The sequence below is a fragment of the Bipolaris oryzae genome, assembly GCF_000523455.1.
Source record: "Bipolaris oryzae ATCC 44560 unplaced genomic scaffold scaffold_113, whole genome shotgun sequence".
Classification (NCBI taxonomy): Eukaryota; Fungi; Ascomycota; class Dothideomycetes; order Pleosporales; family Pleosporaceae; genus Bipolaris; species Bipolaris oryzae.
Genome location: NW_006911389.1, coordinates 37,166 through 62,141, shown reverse-complemented (window position 1 = coordinate 62,141; position 24,976 = coordinate 37,166). Strand labels below are relative to the sequence as shown.

Below are 24,976 nucleotides of genomic sequence, written 5' to 3'. Positions count from 1 at the left end.
CCTGGCATGCATTTCCCAATATTCACACGGGCTCCCCCTTCATCTACGGGGGACGTCTGCACGCCTCGCCCACCATGTCGACGACGGTTTCACCTCTGGCCATGACGCCGACCCAATTTCGCCACGCACGCGCATCAGGAGACGGGTCAATCGTCCGCCTTGTGCTCGGTCAGCAATACGGTCGTGTATTGGATGTACCTGTGTACGAGTATGGTACAGGACGTACATACATGTGTCGTGTATATAGGATAGTACGGACGGACGTACTGACGGACATATGCTGTGCGTGTGCGTGGTCCGCCCTCGGCCTGGTGGAGCGGTGGGCCTTGGACTCTATAGATTCTAGCGCTGGTGCGCATACCCGGAATCGACAGTCACGTGACGCGGGCTCTCTGGGAGCAGCCATGTCTGGAGCTGACGAGTGCAACGCTGGCTACGCAATCGATACACCCTCCCCCTCCCCAGCCCTTTAGTGCATTGCAGCATGCCGCATGCAGCAGGCGTCGTTACCGCCACCCGACTTGCTGACCTGCTCTGCGAACACCAGTAGTGGTAAGCCTTGTCTTGCTTCTTCAGCTTGCTCTTCTGCTTCTTCTTCCCCATAGTTCCGCCTCCGCAGTCAACAAACCCAACAATGTTTTACCGGACGGCCACAGCGTGCCCTCGGGTGGTGCATTTGTGCTTGTTCTCCCCTCTCCCCTCCCCCGCCCCAGTGTCGTCGAGAGCGTTGAGCAAGAAACGGGCATATTGCCGTGGGTGCCATAGAATTGGAAATGCTCCACAGAGGCTTCTCCTGCTTGGCCGCATCAACCAAAGCAGACGGGTGGAGCCGTCGAGGGCGGATGCGAGACGCAATAGCCCGCTTGTGGTGTATTTTATTCTATTTTTGCGCCCCCTTTTCGTGATCGCTGCGTCTCCTGGTCAACCCGCGCCACGTCCCGATCTGTGCGGCCGACGGGCAAAGCGTGCTACCAAGTGGCTAGCTACAGGCATACCACGGCCCATGCACCCTCGCATCTAGCACATGGCCAGTATTCACCACCGAGACCCCTTTGCCAGCTACTAGCAACGGCCCTGGACGTCTTTCTACCTTCGTTCGTTTGTACTGTAAACCTTTCATCACGCTCGCTGTTTGTAATTCCTCTTCTTGGGCACGCCAGTCACCCGCTTTGCTGTGACGCCTTCGTTTTTTTCTTCTGGCTGCTCTGTCCGCCCTGTCCGCCTCCCTAGTGTGCACACCCAGCCCTACGGACACGGCCGCTGCTGTTTTGTACACAGTAGTAGACATTCACCACACCCAGCCAGCAACTCCTCAATCCCGCCCGCTCCTGCCGTCTGATCTCGCGGCCGCCCTTGCCTGACTTCCACGCCCGCTCCTCACGCTCCCACGGGGACGCGTCTGCACACCATGGCCTCCAACCCGCTGCAGAATCCCTCGCTGCCCTCGCTGCCCCAGCACCAGCAGAACGACACGGGCTTGACTTCTGCCCTCGCCAGTCGCTACCACGCACATCTCCCCATTGCCCACCTCTCCTCACAAGGCATTGTTGCCATCAACACTTGCACAGACTCGAGTCTCGGTGTCGATGGCGGCAAGGAGGGAAGTGCCCAGCAGGCCGCTGAGGACCTCTCCCAGCGCGCCTACACTCGTCTCGGTCAACGCTCCGAGGACCAGGCTGTCGTCTTCCTGTACGTCTCTCCCATCCCATAGCATGTACATCTGTCTTTCGTATCTAATCATCCCAACAGAGGCGAGTCCGGCTCCGGAAAGACGACGATTCGCGGTCACATGCTGAGGTCCTTTCTCTCCTACTCGTCCACGCCTCTCTCCAAGAAGATTGAACATGCAAACTTCGTTTTCGACGCCTTTACCACGACAAAGTCCCTCACGACCCCGCAAGCCTCCAAGTCTGGTCTCTTATTAGAGCTCCAGTATAATACCGCCACCGCTAATCACGCCACCCTCCTTGGTGCCCAGTTCCTCGCCCACCGTCTCGAGCGCAGCCGCATCGCCTCGGTCCCCACCGGAGAGCGTACCTACCATGTCCTCTACTACCTCCTCGCCGGCACCAGCCCCAACGAAAAGAAGCACCTGTTCCTCGATGCCATAGGTGGTGACGGTTCCGGAGGCAACCGCGCCTCGATTGGCGCCAACAAGAGATGGCGATACCTCGGCCATCCCACTCAGCTCAAAGTGGGCATCGACGATGCGAAGGGCTTTGCTGACTTCAAATCTGCCCTCCGAAGGCTCGAGTTTGGCAAGGAGAGCATTGCCGGCATTTGCGAGGTCATGGCCACTATTCTGCACATCGGACAGCTCGAGTTTGAGATGGGCCAGAACACAACACCCGCGCCCGATGAGAGCGGTGGATACTCGCACGAGGGTGGTGAATCCATCACCGTTGTTAAGAACAAGGAAGCTCTCAACCCCATTGCCCAGTTCCTTGGTGTATCCATTCCCAGCCTCGAACAGAGTCTGCGATACAAGTCCAAGACGCTGTACCGTGAGCGTGTCACCGTCATGTTGGATCCCAAGGGTGCGCGGGCCAATGCAGATGAGCTAGCTCGCTCTCTCTACTCACTTCTCGTCACATGGGTCATGGAGCAAATGAACTCGAGAATCTCCGTCCCTGCTGAGGAGATCTCCAACACCGTGTCCCTTGTCGATTTCCCTGGTTTTGCCAACTTTGCCTCGACGGGCTCAGCACTAGACCAGCTGCTCAACAACACCGCCAATGAGTCTTTGATCTCTTTCTGCCAGGAGAGCTTCTTCCAACGCCAGATCCAGGAACTCGAGGCTGAAGAGATTTCCTTGCCTCCCATGGCATTCTATGACAACACTGCCGTCAAGGCGGGCTTGATGAAGCCAGGCAACGGACTGCTCAGCATTCTTGATGATCAAATGCGCCGTGGCAAAACCGACATGCAGTTCCTCGAGGCCATCCGCAAGCGTTTTGACGGAAAGAACCAGGCCATTGTTCCAGGCAGCCTGACAGTTGTGCAGCCAGGAAGCAACTTCCCCACACCCAATACCTCGCCTGCCTTCACCATCCGCCATTTCACTGGTGATGTGGACTACAGTGTCGAGGGCCTAATGGAGGAGAATGCCGAACTCATTTCCGGTGACATGATGCATCTGCTCAAGTCTGCCCAGGCTCCTTTCATCCAACAGCTCTTTGGACAAGAGGCCCTGCAGAAGATGTCCCATCCCAAGGAAAAATCCACCATTGTCCAAGCTACCGTCAGCTCCAAGCCTACCCGCCAGCCCAGCATGGCAAAGCGCAAGGCCGACAAGACTGGCCGCTTTGGACGTCCTCTCAATGTTTTTGACGAGGATGCCATGAGCGATGCAGAGAGCACCACTTCAGGAGCCAGGAAGCCTGGCGAATCGGCCAAGCAAACTGGTGCTGCCGGTCAATTCATCAGTTCTCTGAGAACCATTGAGTCGACGCTCCGCAAGGCCAACGCCTACTTCGTCTTCTGCTTGAAGCCCAATGACCGAAGAATTGCGAACCAGTTCGACAGCAAATGTGTGCGCCAGCAGGTCCAGGCTTTGGGCATTGCCGAGATTAGCCAACGCTTGCGCGTTGCTGATTACAGCATTTTCATGCCATTTGCCGAGTTCCTTGGGCTTGCTCAAACCGATCTCGCTATCGTAGGAAGCGACAAGGAGAAGGCCGAGATGGTTCTCGATCAAAAGCCATGGCGTGAGAATGAAGTTCGCGTCGGTGCTACCGGTGTATTCCTGAGCGAGAAGTGCTGGCTCGAGATTGCAAACATCTCCGGTGTCACTCCCTACGCCCGTGGCCCAGTCGACTCTAACGACAATCTGCACACTCCCAACGCTGGCCGATCTTTTGGCGATGCTCGAGCGGGTCTGCTTTCACCATCGCCTGGCGGATACTATGATGACAAGGGCGGCAACTATTTCGGTGCTCGAGACATTGATGCTCGTTCAGAAGCCCCATCTGGTATCACCAACGGCGACATGTTCCACGGTTTGGAGCAGCCCAAGGCCTTGGATGAAAAGGTTGACGATGCAAAGCTGGACGAGATTGAAACAGTCCCAGTTTCCAGCAGCCGAAAGCGATGGGTCTTCATTGTCTACCTCATGACTTGGCTTATCCCTGACTGGGCCATCCGAGTCATCGGGCGGATCCCCCGCAAAGATGTTCGCATGGCGTGGCGTGAAAAGCTAGCCATCAACATGATCATTTGGTGGAGTTGTGCCTTCGTCATCTTCCTCATGATTGGTTTTCCCAGGGTCATTTGTCCTAAGCAAAATGTCTACTCCACTGCTGAATTGTCCTCTTTCGACGGCAAGAACGACAGGAAAGCCTATGTGGGCATCCGTGGTGTAGTATACGATCTTGGCTCATTCGTCCCTCACCATTACCCCAGCATTGTCCCTCAGAAGAGCTTGGAGAAGTATGCTGGAAAAGACGCCACTAATCTGTTCCCTGTACAAGTCTCTGCTTTGTGCTTGGGCAAGAGCGGTCAAGGAATCGACCCCGCGGTCCAGCTCAACTACAAGAACTCCAACTACACTGACTCTACCGTCAACAACCTGATCAGTGCCACCGACTTGAACGCTCAATACCACGACTTCCGCTCCTTCACCAACGATTCTCGCCCCGATTGGTGGTACGAGCAGCAAATGTTCCTCAAGGCCAACTACCTGAAGGGACGTCTTGGTTACAGTCCTCAGTATCTCAAGACGCTTGCTTCAAAGAGCAATGCTATCGCTTACATGAACGGCAAGGTGTACGACCTCACTGACTACATCCCCGGTGGTCGTCAGGTCAAGTTCCCTCCTGGTCAAGATCAAGGTAACGGCGGCATTGACACCAACTTCATGGAAGACTCTGTTGTGGACATTTTCCGAGTTCAGGCTGGTAAAGATATTAGCAAGTACTGGGACAATCTTCCTTTGAACGCCCAGTCCAAGGCGAACATGCTGACCTGTCTCAACAACCTCTTCTACGTCGGAGATGTCGACACCAGGAATTCGGCAAGGTGTCAATTCGCTACCTACTTCCTGCTTGCCATTTCCATCATGTTGGCCGCCATTGTTGCTTTCAAGTTCCTTGCAGCTCTCCAGTTCAGTCGCAAAACCGATCCGGAAAACCTCGACAAGTTCATCATCGCCACTGTCCCTGCGTATACCGAAGACGAGGAGTCTCTGCGCCGTGCCATCGATTCTGCTGCTAGGATGAAGTATGACGACAAACGTAAACTACTCGTCATTGTCTGCGATGGTATGATTATCGGTCAAGGAAACGACAAGCCAACTCCCCGTATCGTGCTCGACATTCTCGGTGTACCAGAAGCCACAGACCCAGACCCGTTGAGTTTTGAGAGTTTGGGTGAAGGTCAACGCCAGCATAACATGGGCAAGATTTACTCTGGTCTCTATGAAGTCCATGGTCACATTGTTCCCTTCTTGGTCATCGTCAAGGTCGGAAAGCCCTCTGAAGTCTCCAAGCCTGGTAACCGAGGAAAGCGTGACTCCCAGATTGTCCTCATGCGATTCTTGAACCGCGTTCATTACAACCTCCCTATGAGCCCGTTGGAACTTGAGATGCATCACCACATCCGCAACATTATCGGTGTTAATCCCACCTTTTATGAGTTCCTGCTGCAAATTGACGCCGATACTGAGATTGCATCAGACTCCGCTACTCGATTCGTCGCTGCTTTCCTTCACGACACTCGTCTGCTTGCTATTTGTGGTGAAACGGCTCTCAGTAACGCCAAGTCTTCATTCGTTACGATGATGCAGGTTTACGAATACTTCATCTCTCACAACTTGACAAAGGCTTTCGAGAGTTTGTTCGGCTCCGTCACCTGTCTTCCCGGTTGTTTCACCATGTACCGCATCCGCGCTGCTGAGACTGGAAAGCCGCTGTTTGTCAGCAAGGAAGTCGTGGAAGCCTATCAAGAGATTCGAGTCGATACGCTGCACACCAAGAACTTGCTGCATCTCGGAGAAGATCGTTATCTGACCACGCTGCTTATCAAGTTCCATCCCAAGTACAAGACCAAGTATACCATGCGAGCACACGCCTGGACTGTCGCTCCTGATAGTTTCTCTGTCTTCATCTCACAACGTCGTCGCTGGATCAACTCTACGGTGCACAACTTGGTCGAACTGATTCCGCTGCAGCAACTGTGTGGTTTCTGCTGTTTCAGTATGCGCTTCATTGTCTTCATGGATCTCCTTTCGACCGTTGTCCAGCCCGTCATCATCATCTACATTGGTTACCTTGCCTACGTGCTGATTTACACACCGGATGTTGTACCCATAACGGCATTCATTCTCCTGGGTGCAATCTATGGTTTGCAAGCAATCATCTTCATTGTCCGACGCAAATGGGAAATGATTGGCTGGATGATCATCTACATTTTTGCCACTCCGGTCTTCTCCTTTGCCCTTCCATTGTACTCTTTCTGGTTCATGGACGATTTCTCATGGGGTAACACGCGTCTTATCGTTGGTGAAAAGGGTCAAAATATCGTTGTATCAGACGAGGGCAAGTTCGACCCGGCGTCCATTCCCAAGAAGCGATGGGAAGAATACCAGGCAGAGATGTGGGAGCAGCACACAATCCGCGATGACCGCTCAGAGGTCTCTGGTTACACATACGCCACCAGGAAGCCTTTTGGAAACGCATCTGTCGCTGGCTCAGAGTACGGAGGCATGGCCCCATCTCGATCCATGTCTCACCTCAACCTTCCTCGCTACGACAACCATTCACGACTGAGTCTCGCCCACAGCGGCCATGGAATGGATAGTATGGAGATGGCCAACCTGCCAAGCGATGAGGCTATCCTGGTTGAGATTAAGGACATTCTATCCAAGTCTGACCTCATGAATGTTACCAAGAAGCAGATCAAGAGTGAACTAGAGCAAAGGTATGATTTTTTTTTCTGAAATTTCTTTTTATGGCATAAGCTAACAGTTTAATAGATTTGGATGTGATCTTACGCTCAAGAAGCAGTTTATTGGTTCTGCGGTCGAGTCGCTGCTCATCAGTGGCCAGCTGTACTAGGGCTTTTGAGCTTGTTACTTTGTGCTTTGCCGTGCGATGCTAACTTGCAACACGGAGCTTCTGCTGTCATCATTACCTAATGTCGCATTCTATTCGGTCGGAGTTTAATTTGAAAGGGGCGTTTATTCCTTTAGAGTTATGGAACGGTCGCAGCTATAGTCAGTCACTTATACTGGTTTTGCATTGGGAAGGGAAAAAAAAATAGGTGTAGATATACCGCCGTAAGATAAGCACGTCTCACCATGAGGCATTGAAACGTAATCACCCCCGCCTTGAATGTGTTCTAGTAACTTGTCCCATCATTTTTGCGCCTATGTCTTGTATTCGATATATTCTTGCTGGTGAGCTCTGATGCCCATGGGTGGTCCGAGCGTCTGCAGAATTACCCCTCCAAACTTGCCCGCCGCCGCCACACAGAACAATCGATAACAAACGGAAATTCGCTGCCTTGTGTGTGCGTTTAGCCTTTGCTGTAGCTTCTGGGTGCGGATTTCTACAACGCTCTTTTTCCACATACGGTCCAGGCCTTTATTGGTTGAAGTCTTTGACTCACGGGACCTGGGTTCGGTTGGGCTCCAGTTTTACTGACAGTTGTTGGCCACTCCTTCATCTGCTGCTTGAAGCTTGACAGCGCTAGCACCACATCCGCCGCCTCGCACTGAACTTCCCCTCCACTCGCCTTCTGAGTGTGATTGCGCTGTGCTCGTCACCAGAACGTCTCCTTCACGGCGACTGCATATACCACCTCACATAACCGCTCGACTTAATACACTTGATACACAATGCCGCCAAAGAAGAAGGGCAACAAGAAGGCGCAGGATGATGACTGGGAGGCTGAGTTGGGCGAGACTGTTGCGCCACAGAATGGGGATGCAGCAGAAGCAAAGCCCGAAGATGTCGCTGCAGAGGACGATGCCGCAGGCGGAGGTCTGATGGCTGCCCTCGCAAAGCGTGGCAAGAAGAAGAACAAGAAGGGCGCCAACCCAGATGTCGAAGGCGAAGATCCACCTGCTGACGGTGCAGGCGGAGACTTCCAGGACAAGGCACCACAAGAAGGGGGCTTCGACGACGATGATGACGACGTTTTCGCTGGTAACTACGGCAAGAAGAAGGGCAAGGGTGGCGCTACAAAGGCAGAAGAGCCTGCAGAGGAGAAGCCTACGGATGCGCCGCGAGTGAAGACCAAGGCGGAAAAGGAAAAGGAGAAGAAGGAGAAGGAGAAGCAGCGAAAGAAGGAATTGGTACGTCTGTTGATGCAGAAGCACTCGGTGCTGTTCCCGACTAACAAATTGTCATAGGCTGCGAAGAAGAAGGCCAGTGGCCCTGCAAAGGCCGAACCTGCAAAGGCTGCTGAATCCAAGCCAGCGGCCGCTGAAGCCTCTACCCCTACGCCTGCTGCAGAGGCTGCCCCTGCTGCTGGTGGCAAGAAGAAGAAGATCAATCCTGCTCTAGCCGCCCTCCAGAAACAACAGGAAGAACGTAGGAAGAGAGAGGAGGAGATTGCGCGTGCCGAAGCCGAAGAAAAAGAAAGGCTACTAGAGTTGGAGCGACAGGAGGCAGAGGAGCAAAAGCGCAAAGAAGAGGCCAAGGCGTTGAAGAAGCAAAGGGAGAAGGAAAAGATTGAGCAACTCAAGAAAGAGGGCAAGTACATGACCAAAGCCCAAAAGGAAGCAAAGGCCAAGAACGAGCTACGTCTACAGCAATTGCTTGAACAAGGAAACACAAAGGTCGCAGGCCTAGCTGACGAGCCCGAGAAGAAGAAGAAGCCGGTATACGATGACCGAAAGAAGAAGAAGAAGAAGGGTGAGAGTCAGAAGGAGAAGGAGGCTCGTGAGGCTGAAGAGGCTGCCAAGAAGATGGAAGAACTCAGGCTAGCTGAGGAACAAGCCGCCAAGGCAGCCGAGGAGGCCGAGAAAGCTCGCCTCGATGCAGAAGCAAAGAAGGGCGAAGACGGAGACTCTGCGGATGACTGGGAGGCGCAAGCAGATGAACTGGATGGTGTCAAAGACAGCTGGGACGTCGATACCGATGAAGAGGAAGAGCGCAAGGCGAACGAGAAGAAGGCCAAGGAAGAGAAGGCTGCAGCAGAGAAGGCAGCCGCCGAAGAAGCTAAGGAGGATTCAGAATCAGACTCTGAAGAAGACAGTGACGACTCATCTGAAGATGAGCAAGGGACTGCCGCTCAGAGAGCCGAAGCTGCGCGCAAAGCTGCTGCTGCTGAACGACGCAAACAAGCCCACGAGGAAGCCCTGGCAGCCCGGTCCAAAGACAACCTCCGCTCTCCCATTTGCTGTATTCTTGGCCACGTCGATACCGGTAAAACGAAGTTGCTTGACAAGATCCGACAGACCAATGTGCAAGAAGGCGAAGCTGGAGGTATCACCCAACAGATTGGTGCCACTTACTTCCCGGTCGAAGCGCTCCAGAAGAAGACTGCGGTTGTCAATAAGAACAATGAATTTGTCTTCAATGTTCCTGGTCTCCTCGTCATCGACACACCCGGTCACGAGTCTTTCACCAACCTCCGATCTCGCGGTTCATCACTCTGTAACATTGCCATCCTCGTCATTGATATTATGCACGGTCTCGAGCCACAGACTATCGAGTCCATGAAGCTTCTCCGAGACAAGCGAACACCCTTCATCGTGGCGCTCAACAAGATTGATCGTCTGTTTGGCTGGAAGAAGATTGACAACAACGGTTTTGAGGACAGTTTCAGCCTCCAGAAACAGTCTGTCCAGAGTGAATTCGAGGAGCGATGGAACTTTGTTCGCACTCAGCTGCAAGAACAGGGTTTCAACTCGGAGCTCTTCTTCAAGAACAAGAACATGTCAAAGTATGTGTCTGTATGCCCGACCTCTGCACACACAGGAGAGGGTATCCCAGATATGATCAAGCTCATTGTCAAGCTTACTCAAGAACGTCTGACCAACAACCTCATGTACCTTTCCGAGGTCGAGTGTACTGTTCTCGAAGTCAAGGTCATTGAAGGTCTCGGTACCACGATCGATGTCATCTTGTCCAACGGTGTGCTTCACGAGGGTGATCGAATCGTGTTGTGCGGTAATCCAGAACCCATAGCAACGAATATTCGAGCGCTCTTGACGCCTGCCGAGATGAAAGAGTTGCGTGTCAAGTCCCAATACGTACACAACAAGGAAGTCAAGGCTGCCATGGGTATCAAGATTGCTGCCGATGGTCTTGACCAAGCCATTGCTGGTTCGCGACTACTTGTTGTCGGTCCGGATGACGATGAAGAAGACCTCATGGACGAAGTCATGGGTGACCTCGCCCACCTGCTCAGCAAGGTATCCAAGACTGGTCGTGGTGTTTCCGTCCAGGCCTCTACCCTCGGATCTCTTGAGGCGTTGCTCGAATTCCTACGTGTTTCCAAGATTCCTGTTTCCACCATCTCCATTGGACCTGTCTTCAGGAAGGATGTGCTCCGTGCAGGAATCATGTTAGAAAAGGCCAAAGAGTATGCCGTCATGTTGTGTTTCGATGTCAAGGTTGACAAGGAAGCCAAAGCCTTCGCTGAGGAGATTGGCGTCAAGATCTTCGAAGCGGATATCATCTACCATCTGTTTGACAAGTTCACGGCGCATATGAAGCAACTTGAAGAGCAAAGGAAGGAGGAGTCCAAGATGTTGGCTGTCTTCCCTTGCGTACTCAAGCCTGTTGCCGTCTTCAACAAGACCAACCCCATCATCATTGGTGTGGATGTTGTTGAAGGTGCTTTGCGAATGACAACGCCAATCTGCGCAATCAAGAAGAATGCCGCCACTGGTACTAAGGAAATCATTCAACTCGGAAGAGTGTAAGTCTTGTAATCCCTATTCATATGCAATCCACTAATCCGTCATAGTACATCCATTGAGCGAGACCACAAGCCAATGCAAATTTGCAAGAAGGGCCAACCTTCCGTTGCTGTCAAGATCGAAGCGAGCAGCCAGCCCATGTACGGTCGTCACCTGGAAGAGGGCGATACGCTGTACTCTGCCGTGAGCAGGAAGAGTATCGATACGCTCAAGGAGTTTTTCAGAAGCGATGTCAGTCAGGATGAATGGAAACTTATTGTGCAGCTCAAGCAGCTGTTCGACATTCAGTAAATCTTTCTGGGGAAGAAACAATTAAAAAAAAGTCGGGGAGGCTAGACGATGTGCGCATGGAAAAGAAAAGTATGCGAGGAGCGCATTGGGAGGAAGAGTAGAAATAGCATACTTGGGTGAGAAAAAGGTTAAGGTAACGAAGGGAAGATGTAGTGTATAAGTTCTGGTTGTCAATGTATAGTTTACAAGTTGTTATGGTTGTACACTGTGTTTCTCATGAAGCAAGTTGTCTTTGATTTCACATGGAATTGGTGGTAACTTCTCTTTCGGAGACTGTATTTCCTAGTTTAGGTCATGCTTCTTGTGCTTGGCGTTTTGTTTTGATTCACATTCATGTCTTATTATTATCCCTCTTTTATTGATACTCGTGGCATGCAGCTCTCTGCTTTCATCTTGATACTTGAAGATGTAGTAAAGTGGTAGCCGGTGAATTAACAATCATGTCAGCCCTCTTTTTCTCTCTCAAAAGAGCCTTGATACCGTCGTATTCATCCTCGGCCGTAGTCTTAGAACGAGCAATTAAGAGTGGAGATATGACTTGGGTTATCTCGTACCGCGACACGCTCCCCCCCCCCTCGGCTTCGCCGTGAAATCCAACAACAACCTCGGCACGAATGCGCAGACTCTTGAGTCACGCGTAAGTAACAGATTAAGACCCTAGAAGAAGGGGGGATTCAAATATTTTTCTTCTCCTATAATTCAACAATTGCATCGTTCTACCTACATGTACGTAATCAAAAATGCATACTAATTTCATTCCAGAATGCATACTTTAGCAACAGGGGGTTTTTTAAAAAAAAAAAAAAAAGTACATGTTCTAAATGATCACCGTAAAAGGCGAACATGTGAAGCCAAAAAAGAAAAGTAATCACAAATTTCCCTACAAGACCCACTTTCTTACCTGGCCTACCAAAATAACGCGATCGGCCCGGTCCCGACGACGCCCCTTAGCCTCAGCTCGGTCCTTCCCCCCCACGCCATCACGCCTTGAGCCTCAACAATGCCCAAATCAATTCCCCTCCCATTTGCCTTTCGGCGTCAAGATCGCCACGACAAAGACGCTCATCATCATGTATCCCAAGATCGAGTCTTGCCATTGCCATTGGCGATTCACAGCGCGCAGCATGTTACTCTACGGTAGGGCTAGGAGAGTTTAGCTTGTTGATCATCTCTTATCTACGTAGTACTGGTACTGAAGCATGACGCCTACACATCGGTGCGCTCACGCTACTAACTTATGCGTCTCAAACCAAGGTGGAAAATCCTACCGGCGGAGGAAGGAATGTGGATCGGGCCCAAGCGTCCTCTCTTTTTTTTACCTTGCTTGTTTCGTTGCTTTGCTTCGGTTACGAGTTTGTATTGTGGGTTTTGGGATGTTTCCTAGTTTTTTTTCCTTTCCTTTCCTTTCCTCCTCCTCTTCTTTTACTTCTTGTTATCCATAATATCCTGTATTATTCGTAGAAAAAAAAGAAATAAATTTCAATTTTTATTTTTATTTTTTGGGAGGGTTCAGATGATTGGCGGTGTACCGAGTCCATCGCGCCCGGCGTCGTCGTCGGAAAACACGGCGGTATCGACGAGACGGGCGAGCCGCGAGGATGTCGAGAAGGCTGCTGAGCAGAGTCGCCAGCCGTCGGTGCAGGAAGACATGATGAATTCCGGGTATGGCGAGGAGAAGCAGGTACAGCAGAACTCGGGTTTGGATACCGCAACTGCAGCAACAGGAAATTCAAACGACACACCTTCGCAACCACAGGAACGACCAAAAGCCATGGACTGGGACGGCCCAGATGACCCTCTTAACCCGCATAATTGGAGCGCAGCACGGAAATGGTTTCAGACGTATACGATATCCGGGATTGCGTTCGTAGGCACATTTGCCTCGTCAGTGTTTACGCCTGCGATTGAAGAAGCCGCTTTGGAACTCAACTCCTCGCCTCTTGTCTCCACCTTTGCATACTCGATTTACTCGCTTGGTCTGGCATTTGGCGGACCTTTTGCCGCGCCTCTGAGTGAGACATTCGGACGGCGCCCCGTTATTTTCATCAGCTTGCCTGTCTTTGCGCTGTTCACCTTGGGAACTGGATTTGCAAAGAGCATGGCTGCATTGGTGGTTCTGCGATTCTGGTCTGGATTCTTTGCCGCGCCGAGTCTGAGTATGGGGTCTGGTACTCTAAGTGATATATGGCCGCCTGAGAAACGGTCAGGTCCTATGTCTCTCTATGTTGCGACTCCATTCTTTGGTCCGGCTGTAGGTCCCCTGCTGGGAGCTGCCGTGACGCAGACTCAAGGATGGCACTGGACCTCGTGGCTGATCCTCTTCTTCACGGTGGTGCTTGTTATAGCGCCAGCGCCTTTCTTCGTGGAATCATACAAGCCCGTTCTCCTACGCCAGCGTGCAAAGAAACTTAATCTCCCGCTTCCACTCTCACCAACCGAAGGCATGCCTTTGCCAAAAATTGTCAGCACATACGTGACCAAGACGCTTACCCGGCCGATGCACATGCTCTTGACCGAGCCCATCATCGCCACATTCAACGCGTACAGCGCCTTCAACTTTGGTCTCCTCTACGCTTTCTTCGCCGCCTTCCCATATGTCTTCAAAAAAGAATACGGCTTCGACAGTCTCTCGACCGGCCTAACGTTTCTCGGTCTAGGAGTCGGCGTCATCGTCGCAACGGCATGTATCGTTTCCTTCAGTAAATTCTACTACATTCCACGTGTGAGGCAGGCAGTGATTGAAAAGCGACCACCCCCACCATTCGCAACCTCACGATTAAAACCGGAAAAACGTCTCGGGCTCGCCATTGCCGGCGGACCCCTTTTGACTCTCAGTCTCTTCCTCTTTGGATGGTCAGCTGCATACGGTGTGCACTGGATTGTGCCCACGATTGCCGAAGTGTTTTTTGGCTGCGGCAATATGCTCATCTTCATGGCGTGCATGATGTACATGACTGATACGTACGGCCCGCTTTACAGCGCCAGTGCAATGGCTTCAAACGCCATTCTGCGATATGTTCTCGGGGCTGTGTTTCCCCTCTTTGCAGTCCAAATGTTCAAGCATCTGGGCGCTCAATGGGCTTGTACGCTCTTGGGTTGCTTGAGTTTTCTGGGTGCGTCCATACCGTTTGTGCTGGCGCGGTATGGCGAGGTGCTGAGAAGCAGGAGTGGATATAAGCGCGATGGGTGAGGTTACTGGCAGCAGTTAATGTTGTAGTATTATCCTGGATCAGGTAGCGGCGGGTACGCTTTTCGTGGTCTAGCCCGAGAACCAGTATTTGTGGTAATACTGAAGCTAAAGACTGTGAATGAAAATTGATGATATTCGCATGTGCTAGACGCCGGATCGGTTATGAATTCGACGACGTTGTCCAGCGGGAGGGAGGTGTTGGGTATAAAAGTGGTGTGGTTAACGTGTCTAGAGAAATTAGTAGTTCATGTTTGATGAATGACAAATACCTTGCAGCATGCTCTAAGCATAAATTAGTTCCCCGATACTCAGAAGATCTCTTCCACCTTATTTCAACACTCTATTCTCTTCCTATTCTTCTTATCTTGTTAAGGCTTGCACAGCGGCCTGTCTTAGTCTCGCCGGATTCATCGCATACCCCATCTCCAACCACCACCACCACCCCCCCCCTAAAAAAATATAGCCCTTTCTCTCTATATTCATATACAGAGTATAGGGTTGCAAAAAGAAAGCTTTGACACGAGTGGGGTTCGAACCTCGATGCAGTTAGATTAAGTTTATGGAGTTGATATGAGGATAATACTAACCCACGCACATTTCTGTAGTAGAGGTCTATGCAAGACTTAAATCTACCGCCTTAGACCACTCGGCCATCGTGTCGATGGAGAAACTGGGAGAAACTTTGAAATAGATAGTAAATATCGTACACATTATATTAAACTCACGCGTGGTCGTGGCATCTAGGCGTGGAAACTGCTTTACAAAGGAGGAGGTTTGCGATGACTAGGGTTGGGAGGGGTGCGGGGTAAAAGACGGGGCTGCGTTGGACATTCCTGGTTGGGGTCCAGCAAGAGACGTTTGGGTATATCGACACAACTGGATCTCACAGACAATGCTGCTTCATGGAGTTACGAATGTCTAGGAATTTGAATGATTCAACTCACTATCTGCAACAGTATACATCCGCGGTTGTGTTCAATGATGCTATATTAATACGCTTCTTGGGTTATGGAAGACTGCGTTCACTCCCAACCTTTCCTGCACACGCAACAGGAGGATTTACTATTATCTAGAAATACCCCAAGTCGATTTTCCTACCATATCTGATGTTCAACGAAAAATACAAGTAGCAAAAGTAGTTATATCTGGAAAGAAATAATAATTATTTCACTTATGAGCGAAAATCGTCAGGTGTATTAGGACACGCTACCATGACACCCAAGAGCCAGGAGCAGACAAAGATGTCTCTCTCGTAGCAAAGAACTTACAAAGAAAAAAAAATGTTGCCTAAAAAGTATATTTTTTCTCCAATACACAAAACTATTCAACTATATACAAGCCCCATCCCAGATTCCGTCCCATCTCACCCACTCACCCACTGCACAATCTGAAGGTCTCAACGCCAACTTTAACATACACCAAGATTAGAAATTAGAAAAATTTACGCAATCCATCGCTTGGCCAGCGACTGCGCAGCCTTTGCGTCATCGGGGTTGTTCTGTGCCAAAGCCGCAAGGATAGATGCGATATCATCCTGTCTCTTCTGGATGCTTTGGCGGGCAGCAGCAGCATCATCTGGGTTGTTGGCTGCAAGAGCAGCAAGGATGCTCTCAATGTCGTCTTGACGCTTGTTCACTGGCTTGGAGGCAAGTTGCTGAGCGGCAGCTGCATCGTCGGGGTTGTTGGCCGCAAGGGCGGCAAGGATGCTGTTAATGTCGTCCTGGCGCTTGCCCAAGAGAGGCTCTACAGCTTTCGAGTTAGGAACGACATAGGGCTCGCGTTTGTGCATCGGAGAAGAGGCGAGTTGCTGGGCAGCAGCAGCGTCATCAGGGTTGTTGGCTGCGAGGGCAGCAAGGATGCTGTTAATATCATCCTGAGGAGCACGCTTCTGTGCGCCGTTAACGGCTTGCTGGGCGGCAGCTGCATCGTCAGGGTTGTTGGCTGCGAGAGCAGCGAGGATGGAAGCGACATCATCCTGGCGACGGAGCTTGACTGCTTCATGTTAGATGTGTTTGTCTCTTTTTATATCTAGTCACGAAGCTTACCTGACGAAGCCAAGGCAATGCTGGAGAATGCAGCGACGGTGAGGAAGGCTGTGTAACGCATGATTGCCACTGAACAGAATCAAGCTATAGAAGGGCGAGATGAGAAATATGTACAAATAAGTAGAGTGACCGGCACAAAGGTTAAAGGATGAAAGGACTGAGGAGATGAAGTAGGTTGATTCGAACACAAGGCGGCTACGGTAAAATAAATACGATAACCTCAAGTGGTTGTACGAGCGGAACAATTACGACTAAGCTGCGCGGAATGGTAAGCTGAAGCTTGTCTCGAAATCTACCTTGGTTTCACGGTATTACGACAATCCGAATGTTTTCGTACCGGCTCAGAGGATTATTTGCATAATTTGTTCCGTTCCATGCAAGGAATGCTGGGTTCGTTTGGTTTCCGATACCTCGTTTTGGGAGTATATGGTCGTGCTGCTCGTTTCGGGAGAAGCTTCACCATCCGCTCAAACGCAGATCTGAAACATCGCAACATCTCCCTCTCTACATGGACCTGCGTCACTCATTGAACACTCCGAGTTTGTACAGCGTGTTGAATGACGGATATTTCTCTAACATGACCTGCCTCAACGCTGCGTGATGCTGTGTGCGACCGGTGCATGAATAGTCACAACATTCCAGTTATTTGATGATTGCGACATTGATCGCGAATCATGATATAATTGATTTCTCTTTTATGTATTGTTATATATGGCGGCGCGTAGGGGTCGTGTATGTTCGCAAGTCGGATATCACTCGGGATGGCGCACAGCTTCGGATAGCGCTGGGGTTGACGTTGGTAAAAGCATCGCACGATAAGCATTGGGTCGTCAAAATAGCGTCTTCTAACACGTTAGCATGGCCTAAGGAAGTATCGCACATGCAATCGTACCTCTAGTCGACAAAGATGTCCAGGCCTATAAGTTAGCATCAACAAGGGATTGAATGCGACGATTACCAAGCCCTCGACAGCGCGGACTTCCGCCAAGCTGTCATTGCGCATAATCGGACGGGTGAATGACATGTGGTGAACATGGTTGGCAGGACATAACACCTGTCATATGCGCAGATACGCTGGTGTCGAGGTGAGGGCGTGCTTGAGCGCAAGCTGCAAGCCGTTGGACGTAGTATCACTAGTGCGGGCCGCACGGAAGCTATCGCGGGGTTGGAGAAATGCAATTGACCCTTTCGAGGGCCCAGCCAGACAAGAAGAAGCTAGGGACGGAGCGGAGAACAAAGAGCAAAGAACAAATACCACCACTGCAGCCAGCCAAGCAAGCTGGGGCAGCGTGGTTCGGCGTCGTCACACACAAGGCGGAGGTTGGGTAAAAAGGCTTGGCATCATCAGGTTCCATCATCGGAGAGCTCAGGTCGGCACAGCTCATCACGGAACGGGGCACGGGCGTCGAACAGCTTAGTCGTTAACTTTGCATATCCAATTGGGTTCATTGAGCTTAACATGATTCATCCGCACGTCTCATTACCGTAGCTAGAGCTTCCGCACGCATGCGTAGACAAGGAAAGCGAGCCAGAGTGGTAGCTTGCTCTTCAGATTGCTCTCTAAAGTACATGTTTTACACAATCTGACCGGCCACTAGAGTAGGAAAAGAGGTAGTAGTCGTCCCTATGCACACACCCATCCGCAAGAAAACTTTTCCACCTTGCGGCACCCCCATACCGTTGACCCCAATATGTCCGGCAGTCGATGCAATCAATGCACCCATCTATGCAACGTAGAGGAGCAAGAAAGACATCATGAGCGCGAAGAGACCAGTGGCCTCAGCGAAAGCGAAACCCAGAACGGCGTACTGGAAGAGTTGACCCCTGAGGGAAGGGTTGCGGGCAACACCCTGGATGAGGCCACCGAAAACCGTTCCGATACCAACACCAGCACCGGCAAGACCGATGGTAGCGAGACCGGCACCCTGGATCTTAGCGGCAGCGACCATGGCGGCAGCGGTGGACTCGGCGACGATGCCACGCTTCTGGATGATGTTGCGGGCGGCGTTGTTGCGGAAGGCGCTGCGGGCAGCAACCAGAGTGCTCTGCTGGGGCTGGCGGGCTGCGAGATGATGGTCAATGGCTGCTTAATGAGCTTGCAGAGCTCAAAACCAATTGGCTTGAGCACCTGCGGCAGGCGCGACACATACCAGCGTTGGAGAAGCCGCGGGCGGCCACACGGGCGGCGCCGAAGGAGCGAGCAATGGCAACCATGGTGATGGTGTTGACGGTCGGAGTGGAGATGAGTTGGAGATGAATTGGTCCTTCAATGGATGCGGAGTGGTGGGAGGAGGATGGAGGAGGTGGATGCAAAAACTCGCTGAAGGGTTGATTAGCTGCCAAGAGTCCGTGCGGGAGCTCACTTCGGGTTAGCGCTGCCCGTTTACTCCCGAACACCCATCGCTTGTGTGCCATCTTGGGGGATTTGAGGGTTGAGATTGGGTTCAAGGAATGGGAGGATATTGGGTTATGTCTTGAGATAGTCTAGGGCCTGGAAATAGCCCCATTGTGTCTCTGTTGGTGATGCGCATTGTGAAGGACACTTGGAGGGCCAGCATCCCATTAAACAATGCAACCGAGCTCGATCAACACCACGACACACAGCCATCGGGAAGTATCGCAATGGATATACAGCGCCAATTGGAACAGTCAGTCTGGCAAGTCATGTTGAATATGATCTGTTTGTATTGTTTTTCTCCGAGTTTATCGCATCCAAGAACCGCAATGGCTTTGAACTTGAACGAGGGGAAACGGGCTACCTATAGCTTTTACGAGTGATGCAAAGTACTTCGCACAGACTACATTACTACTACACCACTCTACCAAGATACATTCTCACAATCATTCATTCCACCAGTACTGCAGACAAGCAAGAGATGAGTCTAGCCCACCAATGTCTTGACGTTCGTATACTGTTGGCAACCATCTGACGTGATGACAGACGAGTCTTGTTTATTGTATCACCCGCTACAGACAGCCAATGTTAACCTATACTGCAGAGTACTACCTACTCGCACAAACCAATGCCCATACATCAATGCGATTTCAAAAACAAAACCCATGCTTCAACCCGACTTGCTCAAACAAGTCTCTAGTATGCCAAGACATGGCTAGCGAAGAGGCATCAACACAGTATCAACACACATGTAAATGAGCTCATACCAGCTTTGAGTGTTTCGTATCCCATTAATGGTAACCAAGTTAACCCAACAGCAAGACTTTTGATAAACACGTCCCTTACTCTTCCCCTCCCTGCCTTCCCCGCTTTTCCAGGCTTCTAGCCCATACAGCCATTTCAACCGTACATTCGTACGGCACAGCCTCATCAACACTTGGTATCAGCAGAGAAAAAAAAGATTACAATACAGCCACCACCATGAACATTTGGCGACAAGAAGTAGTATTCAGACATTACACGGTCTTGCAGACCAGGTAGAGCAAGTGTCGGCACTTTACTCTCGTGGGGGTGCGCAAGCTGGCATGGGACGAGTACTACCTCAACCCAGCACCACCGAACATTTCCCCGCATGCATGGAACAGTCGTTAGATAACCAAAGGAAACGCCTCATCGCAAGATTTTCGAGCCTAGTCTACCATGGCACTGATGGGCGTACCCGCGCGGCTCTCGTCCACGAATTCACTCATCTTCATCCGCTTGTGCCTGGGGCTTTCGCTCTCAATCTCCTCAAGCCGCCTCTTCAAATCAGCCTCTCGTTGCTTAACCTCCTCAAGCTCTTTCCTCAGTGTAGATTCCGTCTGCCGCGCGGATTGCTCGCTCTGCTCGAGCTCGCTAACGCGGTTACGGAACAGGTCATTGATTAGCTCCATCTCGGAAACACGAGTCTTTAGCGCAGTGTTTTGCGCAGCAAGTGTCTCGTACGGCAGAGGGGCCTCGAGGTGGGAACCGTTGACTGATGATGTAGCAGGCGATGGAGCCCGGAGACCGAAGCCAGGAAGCGAAGGTGAATGAAAGTCGCCGTGCAGAGCCTGCTCAAACATGTGCTGGGGCGCAATGTTGGAGGGATGATTGAAGTTTGGAGTGCCAGTGCGTGAAATGGGGGACTGCGAACGGTCAGACAGGCCCGAGGACATCTTTCCAGACGCACGACGGTGCTGGGCGAGCGCGAGCTGGCCATCTGCATCGGGGTGCGCCGCGGGAAGACCGCCTTGGTCGCTTGTCTGCAGACTGTTAGTATTGTGCATGACAAAGAGCAGGGCGACGGGATGGTGCATACCCTCTTGCGTCCGCCTAGTCCACCAGTCTTGACGCGGTTGCGGCTCTTAATGACATCAGTCTTGAGGGAGATGGGACGTGGCCGACCGTGCAGCTTCAAGAAAAGACCGCAGGCATTGCAGAGGACGGCGCCTGTCTCATCGCGGCGCCACAGGGGCGTGGTGCTCGTGGAGCAGTTCTGGCAGACGGGCTGGGAAAGGGTCAGCACAAGGACAATAGAAAGCTCCAGCATCATGGATGCGTGGTGGCTATCGATTAGATAAGAGACAAATTTGGAGCGCGATAGAGCGGGACACGCCCTCGCAACAACACCAACAATAGAGGGTGCAGGACGTACCGGAGAGCCTGCCTGTCCACCAGCAGTCGCGGGCGCAGAGGTTGCATAAGTCATGCTGAGGCCATTAGAGGGTTTGCTGGACTCCATGTTAGCGAGGCGCAGGAAAAGTTGAGGTGCGGCACTTTGCCAAGGCTTTTGCGATAAGCCAGTTCTCAAGGTACGGCGGGCCGCAGCTACCGCCGACGCAGAGCCCTGCTGCTGGCGCCATGTTGGCCTGGGAGGGGGGGAATGCAACGTACCTTGGTGGGGATGGCATCTTCTTCTCGGGCGTGGTATTCCTCGTATTATCATTATTATCATTACTGGCTAAGTTTGCGGTGGGGCAATTGGATGCGGCGGAGGCTAGTGTGGCCAGGGAGGGCAGCTGAATCGAGGCATTGCTGCCGCTGTGCTGCTGCTGGTGCGGAGGGGAAGCCACGGTAGAGCTTGACGAGGGCCGAGATATATCGTGGCCGATGGACGGCAGCCTGTCGTCGAGGCTGGGGGGCGACGTCTTGAAGGCGGGCAGGTCGAAAACCTGCAGGATCGATGGTCTGCGAAAAGAATCGTCGACCTGGGGCCGAGGAAGAATAGCGGTAGCCAGTGCGGAAGCCGTGGTGAAGGATTAAGATCGAGAAACGCGTGGCGCTCCTCGACAAGGTCTGAAACGTATGGATGGAGGAATCCCTTGTATACCGAAGGAGCAGGCTTTGGAGGTATGGGCCCCAAAGAAAACGCGAGCAAGAAAGGATTAGAAGCGGAAAAGACTGTGTGTGGTTGGTATTAATTAAGTGAGCGACGGTAAAGAGTGACGGGCGCAAGAGCGGCAGCTGGAAAAAGGTCGAGAGGGGGAAGGTGTAGAAGAGAGGGCGCTGTGTGGGTTAAGAAGAACGAGCACGACCAGAAATTGAGCTGCAAGGTACACGATACTTTCTCTGCGCGTCTGCGGATAAGGGGCCATAGCCCGTATCGATGCAAGGGGTTGCTATCGATATCCACCCATCCTAATTTAACTAATCTACCCACCTGCATGACCTCGAGGCTGCTGGCCCGAAGCGCCCCTCGAGCCTTTTTTGGACCTGGCTCGTTTTGGCTTGGTTGTATAGTAACTAAGTACATGGCTCGTCTCTCGAGGTCGGACATGCAACCCTCGCTGTGCATGTACTTGGACTACCCACGCCCGTTTGCTCGGCCGTTGTCACAAGCAAAAGGTGGCACCGCCCACAGGCGCAGCCAGCTCGTCAGCCTCGGCCAATGGCTCTCGCTGGCGGGCGCTGGGCCATGTTCTGCAGGGTCTAGCACAACACCTGTTGCCCAAACCACACCACAGCGCTGTGCCGACAATGACAAGGCGCGTCGTCGTCGTTCACGGTAGGGTGGCGCTTACTGTGTATGTGCATGCCCCTGAGGCTCAAAGGACGCTATCCCCGCAACGGCAATCTGTCGGCGCACGTGCCGCGCGCTAGGCCAATCACACCCGGCCCATCTCCAATCTGTGGCTGACGCGATGAGAGAGGCTGCTATCACGCGAGGAGCCCGTCGCTCCATCTCGAGTAACAGCGTGTCTCAGGCCCGTCGCCATGCGCCGACACGCTCCCCATCTACTATCGTCTTCTCGACTGCGCGGGGGGGCGCATCACGGGGTCTGCATGCGCAACTGAGTTCAGGCCAGGAACGGCGATCTTCATGGATGTGCCCCTGCTGTCTGCATGCTGACTGTTGACTATCTACCAAACGAGAACCACCCCTTCTTGGCTGGCGCCTTCTTCTCCTCCTCCTCCTTCTCGTCCACCGCTGCTTTTTGCGTCTCTGCCTCCTGCACGCGTGGTACGCGTCCGGGGTACTCGATGTAGTTCCACGCCACATCCAGGAACAGTGGCTTGACTGGCACCGGCTTCAGCTTGGGAGGCCATGTAACCAGATTCTTCAGGTCCACCGAGCCCGAGGAGGGGTACTCGTTGAGCCTCTCCACAACAGGTGCCGCGTTCGCTAGTCCAGGCCTGGTGACCGTCTCAGAATTGGCAGACAACTGTGACAGCGCTACTACCCCGCGGTAGTGCGAGTTAAGGTTCTCCAGCGCCTTCTTGAGAGTTTGAGCTTGCTCCTCGGTTACTTGCAATTTCGGTGCTTTGCTCGTCCAAGGCGATTCAGACCGCGGGGCAGATGCCGCTTGGCTTGCCAGGCCCAGGGCTCGGCTGCAGAGCGCCAATGCTTGTTTGGGCGTCGACAGGAAGGCATACGAGTGAGACAAGTTGAGACACTTCAACGCCTGGAAGTATGCACCCTGTCCGTCGAGCTCAGCAATAAAATCACTGTCGCGGGCAGCACCCCGGAGGTCCTTGACTGAATCGATACTCTGCAGGATGGCATCGTACAAAGCAGTGCGTTCGCGTAACCGTGCCAGCTTGCGGCCAGTGGGCTCTTCGCGCTCTGCCCACTCCTTGCCATCTTTACGTTGCCGCCGGGGTTTTTGAGGAGGATTAGCTGGGAAAGTAAGGCCATCGTCTTTGCCGATCAGCACCCTGTTACGCCCCACTCTCCAGGATATAAGGTCATAGTTGACGGCGAGATTGGTTACCCGCAGATCTTGCATGCGTGAATCACCCTCATCCACGCCTTCTTTTTCAAGCTCTTCGATTGCTCTCCGCGTTGCGTCGACGGCGTCTTGGCTCGCGATAAGAATGTCGTCGTATGCGTTCGCTCGGTCTTTGGGTGATGTGGACGAAGTAGCAGTCTCGTCCAAGGCAAGAGAGGCTGTATCGACAGATGCCAATGCCTGCCCGATAGCAGCATCGACAACGTTGGCTGCTCGACCGCGCCAAGTTATCTGCGAGTCTGCCTCTCTGTTAGCGAGTTCCCAAAGTGGTATTTTTCCGCACTTACGAGATGCAGCTGCTTTCTCTTCCTCCAAAGCCGCAGAGTCTAACTTCTGCACGGCCTCTACCAGATTTGCATCGTCCTTGGGAAAGTACTTGATCGCAACCGAGGGAACACCCACAGTACGCGGGATGCGACTCTGGTAGGCAGCATAGCGAATGCTTGGATCAGTCGTTCCTGCCAATACTTCCTTGAACAGATCCTTCTTCGTGCCTTTGAACAGGGCGCTGTAAATGACTCGCGCTGCGGAGTAGTGTTTGAGACACAAGGCCCAACGCTCCGGCGATGCGTTCTTGCTTTTGGTTCCCTCGGCTTGCTTTTCAAACTCTTGTGCTCCAGCCATGACATATGCATACGCCCTCGCTTCTAGCACATCCATGTCCGATGCCGCGCTTGCGCTGGTGTCCGAGATGAGTTGGACGACCTGATTCGCGTATACGACGGCCTTGTGCAGGCGCGAGATGATATGCTTGCGGGTAGAGCCGGTGATGTTCTTGTCGGCATTGTCTTCCGAGTGCGAGGCCTTCATGGCCATTGCTTGTGCCCATGCGCGCTCGGCGTTTAGCAGGAGAAGATGAAGAGCCCTGGGTCGGTCAGCGCGTAGCCGGGAAATTGTTTGGACGTGCCATACTCGCTGTTCTTCTGGATCTCCTCAGTGGTCACCGGGGCCTTTGCAGCATATTTGGCATTCTTGGGGGTCGCCCGCCCAAGCTTCTTGTTCACGATGCGGAGGCGTCGGGCCAATTGGTCGCGGTAGGTGTTGTAGTCGCCGATGAGAAAGGCCGATTCGCGGTAGGCGGTGACAAACTTGGTGATGTCCATGGCGGCGTCGTTGGGGAGAGACGATGTAGTGGTGGGGATGCGGCTGATGTGGAGGGGCATCAATTGGCGAGCTGTCCCTCAGCCTTGCCAAGCCAATCGGAACATCAGATCATAGCGCGCCCGTAAACTTTTCGACATACTATCATAGACACTGGGCTCGCCATTGCCACGCGCACAGTCTGCCTCTCCCTTTATTTGTGACTATACCTGTGCCTGTACCATAGTTTCTTGTACCTCTCCGGCGTCCTCTCCTGTACATCACTGTCTTTGCCTGGTTCTCGCGAAACTGGTTCTGTTACCGCTGTCGCTCAGTTTTCGTAGGCATGCACAT

General features: G+C 52.4%; 8 protein-coding genes across 8 annotated transcripts; 4 read left to right on the top strand and 4 right to left on the bottom strand.

Annotated features, from left to right (window-relative positions):
• Window positions 1-1,408: 1,408 nt before the first annotated feature.
• On the top strand, window positions 1,409-7,052 carry COCMIDRAFT_7194 (glycosyltransferase family 2 protein; the record flags this gene model as incomplete). The annotated part of the gene is made up of 3 exons (XM_007691910.1): window positions 1,409-1,689; window positions 1,750-6,915; window positions 6,971-7,052. The coding sequence occupies 3 exons, from the start codon at window positions 1,409-1,411 to the stop codon at window positions 7,050-7,052; spliced, it is 5,529 nt and encodes a 1,842-aa protein (XP_007690100.1).
• Window positions 7,053-7,834: 782 nt separating this feature from the next.
• Window positions 7,835-11,161, top strand: COCMIDRAFT_38689 (uncharacterized protein; the record flags this gene model as incomplete). Its single annotated transcript, XM_007691920.1, has 3 exons — window positions 7,835-8,293; window positions 8,351-10,869; window positions 10,918-11,161. The coding sequence occupies 3 exons, from the start codon at window positions 7,835-7,837 to the stop codon at window positions 11,159-11,161; spliced, it is 3,222 nt and encodes a 1,073-aa protein (XP_007690110.1).
• A 1,513-nt stretch (window positions 11,162-12,674) lies between these two features.
• On the top strand, window positions 12,675-14,351 carry COCMIDRAFT_38688 (uncharacterized protein; the record flags this gene model as incomplete). Its single annotated transcript, XM_007691919.1, has 1 exon — window positions 12,675-14,351. One exon carries the CDS (start codon window positions 12,675-12,677, stop codon window positions 14,349-14,351), a length of 1,677 nt encoding a protein of 558 aa, XP_007690109.1.
• A 1,441-nt stretch (window positions 14,352-15,792) lies between these two features.
• COCMIDRAFT_7191 (uncharacterized protein) lies at window positions 15,793-16,457 on the bottom strand (the record flags this gene model as incomplete). Its single annotated transcript, XM_007691909.1, has 2 exons — window positions 15,793-16,343; window positions 16,397-16,457. The coding sequence occupies 2 exons, from the start codon at window positions 16,455-16,457 to the stop codon at window positions 15,793-15,795; spliced, it is 612 nt and encodes a 203-aa protein (XP_007690099.1).
• A 1,663-nt stretch (window positions 16,458-18,120) lies between these two features.
• Window positions 18,121-18,610, bottom strand: COCMIDRAFT_38686 (uncharacterized protein; the record flags this gene model as incomplete). Its single annotated transcript, XM_007691918.1, has 2 exons — window positions 18,121-18,479; window positions 18,547-18,610. The coding sequence occupies 2 exons, from the start codon at window positions 18,608-18,610 to the stop codon at window positions 18,121-18,123; spliced, it is 423 nt and encodes a 140-aa protein (XP_007690108.1).
• A 1,371-nt stretch (window positions 18,611-19,981) lies between these two features.
• COCMIDRAFT_101007 (uncharacterized protein) lies at window positions 19,982-21,021 on the bottom strand (the record flags this gene model as incomplete). Its single annotated transcript, XM_007691928.1, has 3 exons — window positions 19,982-20,575; window positions 20,632-20,820; window positions 20,968-21,021. 3 exons carry the CDS (start codon window positions 21,019-21,021, stop codon window positions 19,982-19,984), a joined length of 837 nt encoding a protein of 278 aa, XP_007690118.1.
• A 389-nt stretch (window positions 21,022-21,410) lies between these two features.
• COCMIDRAFT_101043 (uncharacterized protein) lies at window positions 21,411-21,575 on the top strand (the record flags this gene model as incomplete). Its single annotated transcript, XM_007691927.1, has 1 exon — window positions 21,411-21,575. A coding segment is annotated over one exon (165 nt), but the record flags the coding sequence as incomplete, so codon positions are not given.
• Window positions 21,576-22,669: 1,094 nt separating this feature from the next.
• On the bottom strand, window positions 22,670-24,645 carry COCMIDRAFT_38684 (uncharacterized protein; the record flags this gene model as incomplete). The annotated part of the gene is made up of 3 exons (XM_007691917.1): window positions 22,670-23,781; window positions 23,830-24,407; window positions 24,455-24,645. The coding sequence occupies 3 exons, from the start codon at window positions 24,643-24,645 to the stop codon at window positions 22,670-22,672; spliced, it is 1,881 nt and encodes a 626-aa protein (XP_007690107.1).
• Between the last annotated feature and the right edge of the window lie 331 nt (window positions 24,646-24,976).